The sequence below is a fragment of the Carlito syrichta genome, unplaced genomic scaffold, assembly GCF_000164805.1.
Source record: "Carlito syrichta isolate Samal-C Ts95f unplaced genomic scaffold, Tarsius_syrichta-2.0.1 Scaffold308855, whole genome shotgun sequence".
NCBI classification, from domain to species: Eukaryota; Metazoa; Chordata; class Mammalia; order Primates; family Tarsiidae; genus Carlito; species Carlito syrichta.
The window spans coordinates 222,634-240,118 of NW_007252951.1; the positions used below are offsets into that span (position 1 = coordinate 222,634).

The following is a 17,485-nucleotide window of genomic DNA, read 5'->3' on the forward strand; positions in this document are numbered from 1 at the left end:
ATTTTATAACTTTTCAGGCTGATTTATGTTTTGATGATCAAGCTCTAAAATATACAAATGGCCCCAAATCTTTAAATATAGTGGTGCTAAGTTATACCAGATACCACAATACAGAAAGTGCTGATACGAATTAATACTTAGTAATTCTTCCTGCTAAATTTTACATGTGTATCACTGCCTGATTAGAAACCCCACTTTTCTTTTTTAATCCAGCACAAAATCAAACTGATTCTACAACCAGTCTTTTTAAAAGGAAAAATGACCCAACACCTTTGTTTTGTATGGGAAAATTTTTTTTTTTTAACATTAACGACAAAAGTGCTTAACAAAAGGTTTATTCAGGACAACTAAGCATGAACTCCTTTTTTAACTTGCTAGAAGACTTGCCTCTCCAAACTAGCATCCCCAAAAGGCAACTTCTGGGTGTTCTATGTAAACATAGCAGAAACTGGGTGTTCTATGTAAACATAGCAGTTTATATGTTAGCCAGTGTAGGTCTGCACTAGTGTTTCCCATATACGCCACCTTTGACAGATGATGTCCATCTACAGAGAGTGGAAGCCATCCCATGGAGAAGTGTTGATAGCAGCATGGTGTCACCTTTGGTAATCAATCATGTGTATATACTTAGACTCGCAGCATTTTACCATTTCTCTGCTACTCTGCACTTCAGGTTCTTAAGCTATTTTTAAAATTACTGGAGTTTGGCAAACACCAACTGAAATGTATATGGCAACTGCTTTCCCGAACAAGCGTGATTTATTTTATGGCTGTTCAAGTTATGAAATTGTTCTCACATTGTAGGTAACCAAAATCTTGCTGTTTTTAAATGTCACTATAACTTGAGGTACAAATTTCTGGCACATTTTATTAGTATTCAATTCTGAAGCTAATGAGATACCATGGTTTTCTATGTTACTCTCATTGTAACATCAATAAAGTGACTTTCAATAAAAGATTTATGTTATTTTGACACACAGCTCTCTTTTCTCCCAGCTGGTTTCTCTTTCAAGAGCTTTGTGCAGGTACTGTTCAGGGGTTCTTTCTTTTCTGTTGCACATTGCCCCAGAAGGGACCATTAACATGATGAGAAATACAAACCCTTTAATAAAAAGTCTGAGTGCTCAAATTGTTGGAGTTTCCTCACTCACCTGCCTCACTTCATAAACACTTTCCTACACTAAGGAGGATCAATTTCCTATATCCTGTACTATAGCTCAGGCAATGGTGCTTGCTTAATAAGCTCACCTGTACTGGATTCTAAAGCACTGAACTCAGGATGGGTTCATTTTAGGTTCATGAGTTCACTGCCTAAAACAAGCTCCACCTGGGCTTTTTCATCTTCTCCCAAATAGCCATCTAACCCACCCCATTATCCTCGCATTTGCAGCTTCCATGCCTTGAGCTCATGGTCTGCAGAGGAAAAGAGTAGTTGTAAGTAGTCAGGGTAATATTTTAATGTGAGAAAAAGAGAAGGAAGTCATTGACAGAGGGTTTGCACATTTATTGTGAGATTCAGTAAGTTTATAGAGATTACAAATAGCTCCATTTCTTTTACTTATAATATTTTAGGCATATAATTTGTTGAGATGAAAACAGAAATAGTAACATGCAGTTGAGCCAAAGCAAAGTCAAGTTCAGAGATAGCAGAGTTGTAGCTCATGTCATCTCATGGAATGATGGTGCCACCTGGAACATCATGGGGAAGGAGAGTCTAAATTCCAATTTGGCTCAATAGGAGTGAGAGTTTTAATTTAATATGACTGCAGTGATGCAAATCTATGCCACCTGTCTCCAGAAAGCACCAGGCCTCTGGCAGCTGCATTCCTATGGAAGTGCATGAAATGTTTATAAGTACTTTATAAATCATAAATCTCTTGAAGCACAAAAGCACACAACCCCAGAAAAAAATTATATCTCAACTTGTGGTCATTTGAAGAACTCAATTCTTCAAATAACTGACATATTCAAGTTTGAGCTCACAGCTTGGAGCATGCGCCAACAACATACTTTAAGAAAAAAATAATAGTTTTAAAGTAGTGGGTAAGGCTGCCCTGGAAATATACAAAGAATGAGAAGTCAACAAAAAATAAAATAAGGCAACAGGAGATTCACTTGTAATGAAGACTTTGGCTGTAATTAAAGAAAGTGGACAGATATATCAAATTTGTCAAGGGGAAGGGACACACTGAACATTCCACGCTTTTAGAAAGAACTGGTGAAAGAAGTTGAGATAAGGAGACTTGTTTTGAGGTATCAGTAAGTAAAACTGAGTTAATTGAAAGATTCCAGAGGCCTGGTTTTCATGGTTGTGATACTTTAGCTTTTACCTAAAAACAAATTGAGAACCCTGATCAAAGCAACAGAAGTTTCAAATGTGGACAAACTTTGGGTCAACCAGGGTCTTTTCCCTACCACTTTTCTCACCTAGGAAATTACCATTTCCTTAAACTATGATTTCCCCAGAGGATCCTGGTGAGTTTAAACCAAACAGCAGGTATGGAGACTCTGAAGGTGAGCTCTCTGTCTCCCGGTCCTCTGAGCCCCTTCTGGCCCTTTTCTCGACAGCCCAGGCTCAAGCAAAGCTTTGTGGCCTCATCAGGCAATATTTGGGGATGAAACCTAGATTTGCTGTGTAATATACAGTGGGCTGCTTCACATTCTTCACCTGGGCATAACTACTTGACATAATTACATAATTATACGTTAGGGTTAAATAAATAATAAATGGATATATTTTAGTAATATTTGAAAAAATCATTGTATTAGTGAAATGTGGCTAAAGATGCTTAGAAAAGTGTTTATTTTCATTGGGTGACAACTAAGTGTTCACCTGAATGGTAACTCTCACATTGTGCCCTAAGATAAGATAGATACTGTGCTGGTAAGTAGAAAATAGACTAATTTTATTTTTATCTGTTATCTTGCAAAAAAAAAAAAAAGGCAAACCAGACAAATTTTAAATTTAAGAAACAGAAACACTGTTAATGCTTGTTATATCAACACACTTTTCATATTCAAAACTACTCCAAGAAGCAAGAATTAACTCCTTTTCAAAGACGAGACTATTGAAATTATCTAGTGACCAAATCATACAGTGAGAAACAGTCAGAATTAGAATCCAGATCTTGAAAGTCCATGTTTAAAAGTTTTTTTAAAATGTGTTTCATTAGCCAGGATATTATCTACAATGACCAAATCATATAGTAAGAAACACCGCCAGAATCAGAATCCAGACCTTACTTGAAAGCCCATGGTTTAAAAGTTTAAAATTGTGTCCCGTTGGCCGGGTGTGGTGGCTCATGCCTATAATCCCAGCACTTTGGGAGGCTAAGGTGAGAAGACTGTTTGAATCCAGGAGTTTGAGACCAGCCTAGGCAACATAATGAGACATCATCTTTAAAAAAAGAAAAAAAGTGTCCCATTATGAGTGTAATAACTGCTTATTAGAGAATATGTGGAAAAGTAGTAGGAAGGGAGAAAATGAATTCATGATCCTAACTCCCAGTGGCCAGATCAACATTCTGGTACACTCTTTCCAGTCTTTCAGCTGTATACAATTTTTTAACATATGAACATATGGCATATCAAAATGGATGCATCAATATTTTTAAACTTCACATCTGATTTTAAAAGGAAAGCAAATACATTTTAGAAAATTTGGAAAATGTTGAAATATATGAATGAAATTAAAATTGTCTAGAATTCCATTATCCAAAAACAACCACAGTTAATATTTTTATATAGTCCCTAAGCCTTTTTTTATTAATTTTCTTTTTATGTAGTTAAGTTTATAACGTACAAGAATTTTAAGTATAGTTAACAAAGGTTTAAGTGGATGGTGACCCAGAGGGGCTTGGTGACACCCTTTGCCACTCAAATTATTCAGTAGGTCTCAAAGGGACAGAAAATAATATTCACATTTCCTTGCTCAATCATAAACACAACAAATATCTGCAAGTCTTAAAGTCTGTGCTAATTTTCTACTAAAGTGAAACCTGATATGATTTCCATCCCTTCCTTCAATCCAAGTGAGTGTCAACCATTTATATAAGAATACTCCATACATAACACTTTCAATACCACATTAAAGCCCCACTAGGGGAGGGAAGATAACAGCTGTGATCTGATTAAAAGTTTTTAATATCTCACAATGAAAAATATATAATGGGCCTTCAACATTTTGCATACTTAAATTTACATAAGAGAGGCTTAGAAAATAAAGCATGATTGATAATGTCTCAAAGAAGTTCTAAATGGTATAACAAATTTGGTCTTATTAAAGTTCCAAAGAATTTATTATCAAAATTTAAAACTTCAGTCGTACATAATGTAATAAACCTTTACAATAGCTGCTAAGGGAAAGCGGCGGTGTAATTTACACACATTACTGAAGGCAAAAAGTTAAGAGCAGATGCTAACTCCAGTTGGAATGTTGACCAGTTCATGCAGCTTCCTCCTCACCTAAACACTCATGACACATTGAATGAACTGTAAGAGAGAAAAGTCAGTGTCACACTATAGACATCAAAATACTCTGTATGCCACAGCCTATCTTTAGGCAGCTTACATTTTGGTTTTCTTATTTACGTTGTGGGCAATACTCCCTCCCACACAATTTTGTAAGATATAAATAAATAATGGAAAAAGAGAGATAACTTTTCTTAGGGAAGCAGTCTAATATAAAATCCAGTGGGTTTCTCACATCAAAAATTTTTATAGGAAATAGGTTTTCTCCAACAGATAAAGAATTACTTAAATTCCAAATATCTAAGACTCAGGGCAACCCCTTCAGATTCCCTCCCACTGTGGGAGCTTCTTCTGTCCTCTCAATAAATCCTACTTCTCACTAAAAAATAAGTATATAGATAGATATAGATATAGTCTTATATATATACTGTTTCTAAAGTCATATATATATATATATATAAATCCTTATATATATATAAGGAATTTACCCACAAATAGAAATAGCTGAAGTTTATATTGTTCTATCACGTAGGGACTTCCAAACTGCATAGTGCCACTCTGCTACTCTAATGGAGCACCTTTAAACAGTTTATTCCCTTAAAATCTACTTTATTAAAGTAAGTCCTAGAATGCAAATAAATATATGTATGCACAGAAACAGAACAGCTGACCCTTTTACAACAATTCAGAAACCTGAGATTAGAAGCAGAATTTGCTATGAAATGTTGGCTTCCCTGCTAACAAAATAGCAACAGACTCTCTGCTCTTTCTATCTTGCTTTTTTACTCTCACAAACTGGTAGGGTACTGTGTGTTGTGGAAAATCCTTGCAGTTTTCCACAAGGCCAAGCTGATTACTCCTATTTTAGAGAAGAGGAAACTAAGTATCAAAATGTTTAGAAATCTTTTAAGTGGCTGACAAGGCCAAACCCCATTTTCTTTCCATCCCCAGGCAGCCTCTGGATTGTTGGAAACAGTGACAGGCCTGTAACTGAGAAGCTGATGAACACTACAGAAAACACATCCTTAAGCAGAACAAGCATTTTTACACACTCTTATTGAGCTTTTAAAAATGTAGTCATAACTGAGGCAGCTGCTACACCAAAAATATAAGCCTATGCCATCTTTATATTTTGTAATGGAAAAACGTTTTAGAACATTCAGTGATTTCCATCCTAAAAGTGATTTTTTAAAATCAATGGCTGGGCAAAAACTGAAGAAACAACTAGACAGCTCACTGGCTTTGTTAGGTATAGTCAACTAATGGCATCAAAGGTGGTACTTGGTTATGTTCACACTGGTTATGTGACCTTACCCTCCCTCATTTAGTACAGTTGTTTGGTAATAAACTTGTTTGAAACTGTGCCTTAAGGCTGCACGCGGTGGGTCATGCCTGTAATCCCAGCACTTAGGGAGGCCGAGGCAGGAAGACTGCTTGAGCCCAGGAGTTCTGAGATCAGCCTGGGCAACACAGTGAGTCTACAAAAAATTAGCCAGGCAGAGTGGTACAGGCCTGTAGTCCCAGTTACTCAGATAACCGAGGAGGAAGGATCGCCTGAGCCCAGAAGGTTGAGGCTGTGGTGAACCGTGACTGTACCCCTACACTCCAGCTACTTCTCAGTGACTGAGATGACTTATTTATGGAAGGCAAAAGCAGACACACTATCTGCGTGAGGTTTTCTGAGGACATTTGTGATGGAAATCCTACAACAGCCCAGTGAGGAAGGCATTATTACTACTATTTTATTCAAACAGTCTTACAGCAATTAAGAAACCTGCTAAAGTACCAGCTAATAAATGCAACAAGCTGAGCCTTGGACCAAGGTCTCTGAAAGGAAATCAAACAGTAGTCTATAGATAAGATTAATAAATATAATTAATAAATTCTGGATGAAAACTCCTGATAGTTTAATCCCTGATTTCTCTGGCATCTTTAAAATGTTTTTAGTAGCTAATTTCAAAAGGAATACCCATCTGGTATACATCTTACTCATCCACTTAGCTCTTAATTTCTAAGACTTACATCATCATATGGAAAATTCACAACACCTTGCTGGGCAGTATCCCGTCTTCGAAAACTGTCTGTAAAAAACAGTAAAGTTTAAAGTTTTTCTTTAAATGCTTTTTCCAAAACCACAAAAGTTATTATGGCATTGGGTTCAAACTGTAGTACCATTTAAACTGTATAACTAGTTATCATACACAAAAGACCATAGCAAATAGTAAAATATTTAATATAAAGTAAAGTAGTATAACAGGCAGAAGCTGGTTGTCTTTTTCAATGTGGAGCTGAAAGGAAATGGCTTATACCAAGGGCAGTAAAAGCTGTGCACCTTCTGAGGCCATTACTGAATTGTGATGAAAGCACAAAATTTCAAACATCTTAATAACACAGATACTGTTTAATTAAGAAAAGGACAGGATCCCTGGTATGACAAATGTGCTGTAATCAAATATCCCCTCCATTTTAGCTCTGCCCTGTTAAAAAGGGTAATTTCACTCTTTTCAAGTATTTCACATTCCAGAGAGAAATCACTCATCATCATAATCTGATAAAAAATGCACAAATTAGCTGATTTATGTCTTGGAATATTTTAGTAAAATTTAATTAAGATTATTTGAATGGCAGACTACTTACCAATTCAAAATAAATTCTGAAAAAAAATTATTCTGCTGATATGCTTAACAGTAATGTTACAAATCTACTAAAGCAGGGAAAAACACTGTGGGGAGAATAAAAGTTCAGAAGCACTGAGAAATGAAGTGTCATAAAAACTGTATCTTCCTGCATGACCTCACAGAACACACCTGTGAGAGCCCTCAGTTTGACGCAGCAGGCAATATAGTCATCAAAGGTGATCTTCCCATTGGTGCTGTATCGCTTTGCAATTGAATTCACGGCCTGGGGACTCAACCTAAATCCTGAAAGGAAGAAAATCATCCAGTAAAAAAGTTAAAGAATTGCCCCCAAAATAAATAAAAAGTCATCAAGTACAATTTTTTAAGACTGTGAACTCATTTTTGTGAACACATACAATTTCTAATTACCCTCCTGTCTGTCCTAGGGTCATCTCTGGCATCTTCCTGGCCATCTAAGAAAATAAAAACTGCCTTCAAGTAGCACTTACTTTTAGAAATAAAAAACAGGCCAGGCTTAGTAGCTCAGCCTGTAATCCCAGCACTGTGGGAGGCTGAGGCAAGTAGACTGCCTGAGCCCATAGGCTTGAGTCCAGCCCAGGTAACTTGTTGAGACGTCAACTCTACAATAAATATAAAATTAGCTGGGCATGGTAGTGTACATCAATAGTTCCAGCTACCTGGAAGGCTGAGGCAGAAGGATCGTTGGAGCCCAGCAGGTTGACATTGGGGTGGCTGTGAGTGTGCCACTGCACTCCAGCCTGGGTGACAGAGTGAGACTCCAACTCAAAAAAAAAAAAAAAAAGGTTAAGAAAAAACAACTAATTTCAACCAATATATAGAGACTTCTAGTTGGTCACACCCACCCATTGTTGTCAGGGCCTTCTGCAATTCTTGAGGATCCACTGTTCCACTCCTGTCGCTGTCAAAGCTGATGAAGTGTTGTCTCCAGCCATTCAGTACAGCCCAGAGTTCTTTAAATTCATTGAAACCCATTGTGCCAGACATATCTCTCTGAACTGTAATCAAGGATCAGAGCTTCTTTATTGTACAACATTTTCTAATGAGGAAATGAAAGATCAAGGATAAGGGGAATTCAATGTTCTTCCCACCAAAATGGTTAAAAAACTAGTTACTGCATATTCTTCTTGGTATGATATAATAAAAACATGAGATTAATGATTTAAAAATATCATTTAAAAAGGTCTGCAGAAAAAAGTTCTACCTATTTTTACTGTGGGAAAAAGATAAGCCATATGATCTGATTACAAGGAAATAACACCACCACTGTGAGCCACATATTAGCAGTGGTCTTATTTCAGGAACTAGGCTACACTTTCTGAGTGCTCTAGCCTATGCTTTTATCCTCCTGTCTGTCCTAGGGTCATCTCTGGCATCTTCCTTTCATTGCTTTGTTTAGTCTTCTCAGATGCAAAGATTTGACTTTTGGAAAATGAAGTGGGAAGGCAGGCACCACATGGTCAGCACCAGTTAAACTGAGTCCAAACAACTAGGATGTGTAAAATCCCATCACTTGCAGAGCCATCAATGTTAAAGAATAAAAAGCTTTTTTGACACTCTGGTTTCTATACTTGTTCTGCCTTAATGCTTCCATGAATTCTTGAACTATCAATGTATTATTTACTAAACTTCTTTCCTTCCTTTTATTACACCAAATTATATCCTAAAAGCTAATTATTTCAGAGAGCTTTCTAGTGCTCATTCATCACTTTGTGTTTACTAGATATAAATTCTTAGATGAATTACTTTAAGAAGGAAGTTTTTGTCAAAAAAAAAAAAAATGCTAGACAACAATCAAGGTGAAGGATACATCCAGCATTGAGACCATAAGCCGACAAGTCTCCAGGTTAAAAGCTGTTAAATCAAGAAAAGTATATGTACATTAATACAACTTCAAAAATTCCCATTACATTGGATACAGTCAAATTAGCCAGGAATATAATTATACACTTTTATTTTTATATGCTACTCAATTTATATGTAACTAAATTATATGGAGTTTCAAAATAAATTTTTTCCAGATAAAGAGGATTCCTTTTAGAACTCAAATTTGACTTTAACAACTTTAATAGAGATTTTTTTAAAAAGCATTGCATAGTACTGTTAATACTTGTTTTTAAAAGTATAATATAATGAGTTCAATCCACCATAAAGAACCATAATGTATTATATCCCCTATCATGGGTGCAAAGGTAGGGTTGCTTTGATCCTATTCAAAAATGACTATAAATATCTGATTTTGCTCATTTTGTGTCAAATTGTTTTTTGTCTTTTCCCTTTAATGTCAGGCACTGAGCTACAACCTCCTACCTCAAATAGTCTATGACCTCTTTGCTTATATATGAACCCAGAAAAATATACTTATTAGAATTTTTGTTAAATAAGAGGTACTCTGGGTAAGACCCGAAGACCGGTTCAGTAGTAGCCACTGTTCACAACCTTTGTAGTTTACCTTCGGTCTGGGAGCATTCTGTGGGCATTTTGGTAGCTCACTTCTGCAACCAAACCAGAACACATCCAATGGTAATTTATCTGAGCAACAGGAAGTTAACAATAAAGAGCCCCTAATATCTTACATGGCCTTAATGGGAATCAATGACTGAAGAAACTGCCTAAGTACAAAGATGCCATAAGGCTAAAAGGCAGAAATTACAAGGGTCATGTGGGAAAAGCTAGTATACATTCTGCAAGTTTGTTAAGAGGCATACAGAACTAAAATTTTTACAGCTCTTTCTAGCTTCATATCTTTTCTCTAACCAAACTTAAAACACAACCGGCTAACTAATTACTGTAATGTTTCCAAACAGTGCAAACTATAGCTTTTTCACATTTACCAGATTCCTGTGTTTGGCATATCCTTTACTGGAAGTCAAATATGGGAGACTATTTCTATTTTGGTCCTTCAGTCTCCATTCGATCCACAGATAATATTCTCGGAGGTGAGAGGAAGAGGCAACACTTTTCTACACTTATAAGAAAGAACTGATCAATTCTTCATTCTCAATTTTAAGTGGTGTAGTAATTACATAGTCTCTCTAATCTAGTCCAGTGGTTCTCAATTCTGGTGCTTATCAGAATCACACAAAAGCTTTATTTTCTCTCTCTCTTTTTTATTTTTAACTCAGGCAACAGCTGGACAGTAAGAAAATCACCCAGAAGCTTGAAATGATCCTGATATCTAGGCTGCACCACAGAACAATTAAATCAGACTCTCCGAGTCTAGGACCTCGGTATCAGTATTTTTTAAAAAGCAGATTTTCAGTGAACAGCCAGGATCGAGACCAGCATTCTCCTCAAAGCCTAATTCCTGGACCAGCCATATTAATATTACTTGGGAGCTTGTTAGAATTGCAGAATCTCAGACCTTAACCTACACTAACAAAATCAGAATCCGAATTTTAACAAAACCCCAGTCATATATTTTCACATTAAAGCAGTTGGTTCAGCGTGGACCAGCATCATGTGGAGACTTGTTATGTGAAATTCTCAGGGCTCACTCCAGACCTCCTGAATAAGGAATTCCAGTGCAAGGCCCAGCAATCTGGTTTTTGCAAGCTTTCCAAGGTCATGCTGATGCCGCTCAAGTTTAGGAATGGCTGCTCTGGCTGCCTTGACAACCACAGGACAGTGCCAATCATGTTTGGCTCACATCCCTGTTTTTAGGGGCCTTGAGGCAGACGGCATCTCTGTCTCCCAGTTTTATGGATGGCACCACATTCACTCAGCAGTCACCTAAAGCAGAAATTTGGTAGTATCCCCAGTTCCCTCTCCCAGATAATCAATCCATCTTCTAAGCAACTTTAGGGTCCATTTTTACTATTACGTCCTTGGTTTAGTTAGCATTTCTCTCCCTTTTATGACTTCACTTGTCCTGATGGGTATCCTTGACCCCTGCTTTATACTCATATCCCCCATTTAATCTTTATCTTGCAGTCAGGGGTGGCTATGTTAAACCAGTAATGGCATTCCACTGCTTTCTGGATACAGTTCAAACACCTTGACTGGCATGTAAGGCCACATACTTATTTTCCTAGTCAAGTTACTTTCTTACTCTCATTCAGCCCCCTACACTATCTTTATGGGGGAATTTCTCAGTTCTTGGATTGCCCATGCTCTGGTCTTTTGAACATGCTGCTCTATCTGCCTAAAACACCAGTTCCCCATCCCACCCACTTCTTGGTCAGCCTCATTTCTGCTTGACTTTCACTTCTCCTCAGTGTAGGTATCAATTCTGCAAGGAAAACTTTCCTGACTCCTGTCTGGGTTGTGTGCCAGTCCTATGTGATCCTACCACCTTTATCCTTACTTATCCAGTGTTTTTCACAACACCTAGGCATTGCTTGTGGCTGCACACCTAGTACCTAGCACACAGGAAGCATCCATTAAAAATGCATTGGTTGGACAAGTGAATGTGAGGATAAGAATGAATTCTCAGCCCTACAAAAAAAGCAGTCTATATTTATCCCCCTTTCAGTTCAAGAAGGAATGTGTTTCTTGAATAAAATCTAATTTTTACTGATACTTAAAAAGTAATGCATAGTTTTACCAATGAGGGTATAGGGCTATAATTTTTCCATATTTAGAAAATTTTCCATATTTAATCAATAGCCACCTGTTAAGTATTACTATGTGTAGGGCTCAGGGGACCAAGAACTTTGGAGAACAAAAGTGAAACTGACTACTTCCCAAACAGGGGAAAAGAAGTCACAGACACACACAACTCCAATCAAGGTGGAGAGTGGTAAGTCATAATGGGGGAACCAGAGAGTACCAGGAGGTACTGGGGAGTAAGAAGCTCCTTCCTAGTAAGAGAATCAGGAAAGATTTCATAGAAGAGGTAGGAATTAAGCTATGCCTTGAATAACAGGAACGATGGGGGATCTGTGACAGCCAAGGACTGGCATAAGCAAAGAGAGAAGCAGGAAGTCCAGGGCAGGCAAAGCACATGTGGACAAGCTCAACATGACTTTTAAGGGCATAGAGGGAGTGGGGAAATGTGGCTGGCTAGGCAAGGCTGCACTGCAGAGTATCCTGAATTCCTTCTAAGCTGTCAGCCTTTGTATTATGGGCACCAAGAATCCAGTAATGATTGTTTGAGGAGGAGAGTGACAGGTTAGAGCTGTGAGTAAGGAAGAACAGGATCTGGTCATCTTTTGTGAGAAGCATCTGAAAGGGGGGAAATGAAGAGGGCAGTGAACAAAAGTGAACATACTAAGAAATTACCATTCCAGACAGTTCTAATGAACTAGAACAGCGAAGTCTATTAAGTACATGGGTGAGGAAAAAACTCATGTTCAATTTTGTTAACTCTACTTTTCCTCCAAAAATACTTTGATTAGTGCTAAGTCTATTTAAAGTCATTTCAAAGGAATTTTTGCTGTATCTTTCTCCTCTCTTCTGCTCATTCTCCTAGAATGCCTCAAACATATTTTCTTCTAGTAGAAACATACAACAAATGCAGCAGGAAAACTCTACCTCCAGTTGTTTCTCTCAAACTTACCACAGAGCAATTAAACCCAAGGTAAAAAAGAGAAGCTGAATTACTGTCTTAAAGACTAGAGCAACTTCCCTCATCAACCCTACCTCCAGGTAGAAATGCCTCCTTTTAAACTGCTTAAGAAGGGGCCCGTGGGTACTGAGCTATCCCACTTGCCCACCCACTCTGGATCTGTGCTTTTTATTTGCAAGCTGGTTTTAAAAGACCAATGACTGCATAATTTCTGTATTATGAAACGCTGGCACCTCACAAGCACATTGGTTCTGTGGCTCATTATAGCCACCAGAGGATCAATTCAATCACATCCCCCCTCCACTGATCTAAGGCCATCCCTAAATGTGGCTTTTTAAATTTTTTTGAGTCAGGGTCTAACTCTGTCACTCAGGCTAGAGTGCAGTGGCACAATCACAGCTTATCGAAGCTTCAACCTCCTGGGCTCAGGTGATCCTTCCACCTTCCGAGTAGCCAGGACTACAGGTGTGCACCACCATGCCCAGCTAACCATTTTGACTTGTTGTAGAGATAAGGTCTCTACAAAGGTCTTTGAGACCCAGACTGGTCTCAAACTCCTGGGCTCAGGCAGTCCTCTGGCCTCAGCTTCCCAAAGCGCTGTGACCACATGCACGCACCACTTGCCCAGCTAATTGGTTTTTTTTTACTATTTTGTGGAGACATCTCACTATGTTGCCCAGGCTGGTATTGAAAACCTAGGCTCAAACAATCCTCCTACCTTGGCTTCCCAAAGTGCTGGGATTATAGGCGTGAGCCACTGCACCCAGCCAAATGTGGCTTTTTCAAATGGAATTTTTAAAAGAACTGCTAAGAATATGCAATCCACTTCGTTGCTCAGATTTTAAAACTTGCCACATCTCTTCTACTGAAAGACTGTAGAATAATTGTCTATGTTGAGGTGATTTGACATCACCTCACTCTGGTAAACCCTGCTATTAGACATTCTTGTTCACTAGCTCAACTGCTTGAGGATAACAATGAACAATTTTAATGTATTGCCTACAACAGAAAAATAAAATAAAATAAAGGAAAAAAAAAGAAAAATCCCCTAATCTAGAAAGCACTCCTTTTGTTTAGGACCAGAATAAATAATAGAAACTTGAAAGGTTCTTTTTTTGTAAATAATTCCTACAATTAGGAAACAGTAACAGGATACTAAGATCACAAAAAACAAGGGATGATTAAAAAAAAGAAACACAAATAGTTCAGTCATCTAATAAATATGCCACATTGAACTGTCAAAAAATGTCACTATAAATCCTCAGGTGTGAATTCTAGTTTAAGCATTTTAATCCACAGCTTACCATGAAACTCAGTCTTCAATTTGATGTTTTGTCCCAATTAAAACTGGCAAAGAAGCTGGCATGGAACACATCTGAGCTAAGGCACTATTCTCTACCCTGGAAATCTGTCATGATCAAGATCTGATTTGAAGAGAAAGTATGTGGAGTGTGTGGGCTGGTGAGATGTCCCAGCTGGCATGCAGTGTCTTTACAACATTTCACCACCTGCAGCTTGAAGCAGAGAGCTCAAAAGGCAGGAAGGTGGGGCAAGCGCCGGATTACAGGGCTGAAGGTCCAGTGTGTAAGGAACTGAGGAGGAGAGGGATGAGAACAACTATTGTAAGTTCAAAAAGTAGAAAGGGCACTTCCTACTTAGCCTGAACACATTCTCTGAAGCAGAAAGAGGAAAGACCTGTAGGATGTCAAGGTAACTATTCACAATGTCAGGAGCATGCCCCCAGCTCCAAGACCAGGAGTGCAGGATGGGCCACTTGGGGACTACTAGTGCCAGGACAAGCCACTCCAAGCTCTAAGTGCCAGGCTTGGGGCAGAGTAGGCTCTTGGTAAATAACAGTAAAAGTTAACTCCTATCATGAACGACACCTGACCTGGTAGATTTCATTTCAGCGCCTTAACCTGTGCTCCATGAATGAGGCCACCCCAACTAACTCACTGTTCAAAATATGCAACACCCAAATTCAAGAAATCCACTAAACTGGCAGGTAAAGTGGAATGATTTATTAAGAACTGTCTTAAAAGCAGCATTTTGAAATGAGAATCTTCTGAAGCTTCTGAAACTAAACTTTGCTGGATCAGGAAAACTCAGTTTCCCTGAAGGCTATGATCATAAGTAACAGCTAAATATAAAGCACTTTATAGAGGAACTCTGGGACTGTCAACTTACGTTTGTATCCTCCTGCAATGCCAGACTGTGTCAGACATCTCTGCAATTCATCAGCATCTATTTGCCCATCCTTTAAAAAAAAACAGGAAAAGGAATCACAATAGTGATTTGTACTTTTAAGCTCTTTGTTTACCTTCATTGTCCAATGAAGCAACGATAATAAAGAAAATGAGTGGCATCAAGCATGAGACTTTTTTTTTTTTAAAGAGGATCCCTTGCAAAAGTGGGTATTCTTTTCCTTATCCTACTTCTAAAAATAAGTCAATAATGACAGTGAGAGTCTGTCTTGGCAACTATACTTCTTCAGTCCGAGCTAGGAAACTATCAAAGTTAAGCCTTTTAAAATAAAATTATTTATGGAGTTGCTAAAACATGGTATTCCTTTTTCTACTTTTTCTTCTTTTTTGAGGGGGAGGGAGAGAGCAGGGTACACAGCAGACATCAGTAAATAGGAAGCTTGGTTCAAACAGAAAAAGGACTCACTGGTCACCTTTTCTTAAGATATGGTGAATGTTTTTTTTCAGAGCACAAATGTCTGGAAGGTATAGGTCAGGTTCCCAGTACCCACTCATTGGGCGAACTGGATAAGAACTAGATATGTTATTTTTAGGGATTTTAAAATAAAATACCCAAGTCAATGGTAGTATAAATTATAAATGAGGAGCCAGATCAATAATCTGAAAGACAATGGGTATGCTAAATACAAGCCAGGGCTGCTGAAAGCTAAGCAGGTGGGGTCACTTACACACTGGAGGCACCAGCAATCCAAGAATGCTAGTCTTAAGGTTTCAAAGATACAGATCATTAACAGATTAAGCAGATACTTAAGTGGGAAGGTCTTCCAGTTTTAGACTCAATTTTCCATTCAGTTTCTCAAGCTATAGTTCTTACACTGCTACCTTAGGTTTTTATCCCATACGATTCCAGTTTTCACATTAAGATTTTGCTATTTCTAGCTTTTGATCAAAACAAGTTGAATTCACAAAGTTCCCCTCTGGATATGTCTGGGTTATTTACTACACACGGTGACCTCATGAGCTAGGAATGTATTCTCCCTCAGGTGAGACAGCACTTGTCCTACAACTCAGAATGTGGACAAGTAAAAGGTCTTGGGGAGCTGGCCTTAATGGTTTCTTTGGGTCAACGGGCCACAACACTTAATAAGGACATGGAAGAGCTGACCTAGTAACAGTACCTACATAAAAGAGAAACTAAACTGTTTACAAGATTAACTCCTTGATACTAAAAAGAGAATAGTAACTTTCTTATTTAGAAGCTGGTGGGGGTTTGCCATACACACCTATTTCTTAGGGGAGTAAATGATTAACAAATTCAACCCAGAAAGCGTTCATTAGAATCTGGCTACATAATTACTAATACATGTCTTTAAGATATAAAAACAGGGGCTTATGTTCACCAGATTTTGAATTTCTTCTCTTGAAAGCACCCTGGACCCTGACAATTCACAGTTCTAAAGACATCTTTTCAGCCTACAGACCTTCAAAGTATACTGATAACCCTCTATTTTGTTCAGTCTGACCCTAATTCAATCACAAGTTTTGTTTCAAACTGAACTCACATATATAAAAGCAACAATGTCTTAATTTGTTCAGAACATTCAGAAATAAAAAAACTAAAGTAAGAAATAAAGAACCCTCGGTTCTTTTTTCTCTTTTGCAGAACCAAAGAGACTTAGTTCCAGAGAAAAGTTCGTTTGGGGGCCATTATATCAAAAACGAACACAAATGCAGAGTATGACAATTCTGTAATATTAAAGGGAAAAAGCTAACCTGTCCGGCTACAGCAGCAAAGTAGCCATACAGCGGATCTTGTGTCTGTCCGGGAAACGCGGGCCCTCCAGGAGCCCCTCCATACTGTGAAGCAAGAAACAAGCACATCATTCTGCTGACTTCAGTTTGCTTTTTCACCACTGAGGGCTTTGTACAAAGCCAGATAACTGCCTGCCTCCCCACCAGGCAGTCTCTGTCCCCACCCCACCCTTTTCTTTCATTCTCATCCCCTAATTTAAAAACTGGCGACCTGGACCACAACGAGTTGTCATAAAAGTTGTATCTGCACATACGAAGGAACTTTAAAATCCCTTTGAACCTGCAGGTTAACAGGATGCAAGCTCGGCAAGCAACTTAAGGGCAGGACTTGAAACCGTTGTCCTTTTGTTTCTATAGCTTTTTATGGTGTTTTAAAAGTGTCTGAAGTACCAGGTAGGGCTGGAGTTGGTGTGAAATACTGAAGCAGGTGTAGCCTAGGGTGGTGGGGAACACTGCTCAGAAACAGTTTCCACGACGACGCGCTTCCCACACGCTCGGCGGGGCGGCCTTCCTGCAGGGCTTGTACTCTAGCGGATTTTCCGACTTTTCCCCCCCTCTTGATTTTTCTTTTTTTTTTTTTAAGGGAGGAAGGTAGATCGCAGAACCATTCTAGAATAAAATGCCCACTATGGCTTTGGGAGGAAATCGAGAGAGTCAGGGAGGAAGCCACCACCACTTGGAAGTTCCACGCCGCGGATCTGGGTGGGCTCCGTGGGTCCCCAGGTACCCGCGCCTGGGCCCGGCGGACCCCGCGGAAGGCGCAGGGGTGGGGGAGGCGAGGACACAGGCCGTGCCGCCGGGGCCTGGAGCGAGGCCGCGAGCGCGCCAGAGGA

The 17,485-nt window shown here is 38.7% G+C and overlaps 1 protein-coding gene across 1 annotated transcript in view; it reads right to left on the reverse strand.

The window, feature by feature from the left end:
- Nucleotides 1–4,125: 4,125 nt before the first annotated feature.
- SRI (sorcin) overlaps nt 4,126–17,485 on the reverse strand; it is a 19,787-nt gene continuing 6,427 nt past the window's right edge. The window contains exons 2-8 of the mRNA XM_008066203.2: nt 16,614–16,697; nt 14,824–14,893; nt 8,938–8,981; nt 7,973–8,120; nt 7,278–7,391; nt 6,493–6,551; nt 4,126–4,491 (exon numbers count right to left, since the gene is read on the reverse strand). Of these exons, the coding sequence (XP_008064394.2) occupies nt 4,465–4,491; nt 6,493–6,551; nt 7,278–7,391; nt 7,973–8,120; nt 8,938–8,981; nt 14,824–14,893; nt 16,614–16,697 (546 nt within the window). The 3' untranslated portion in view covers nt 4,126–4,464. The remainder of the gene's footprint in view (nt 4,492–6,492; nt 6,552–7,277; nt 7,392–7,972; nt 8,121–8,937; nt 8,982–14,823; nt 14,894–16,613; nt 16,698–17,485) is intronic.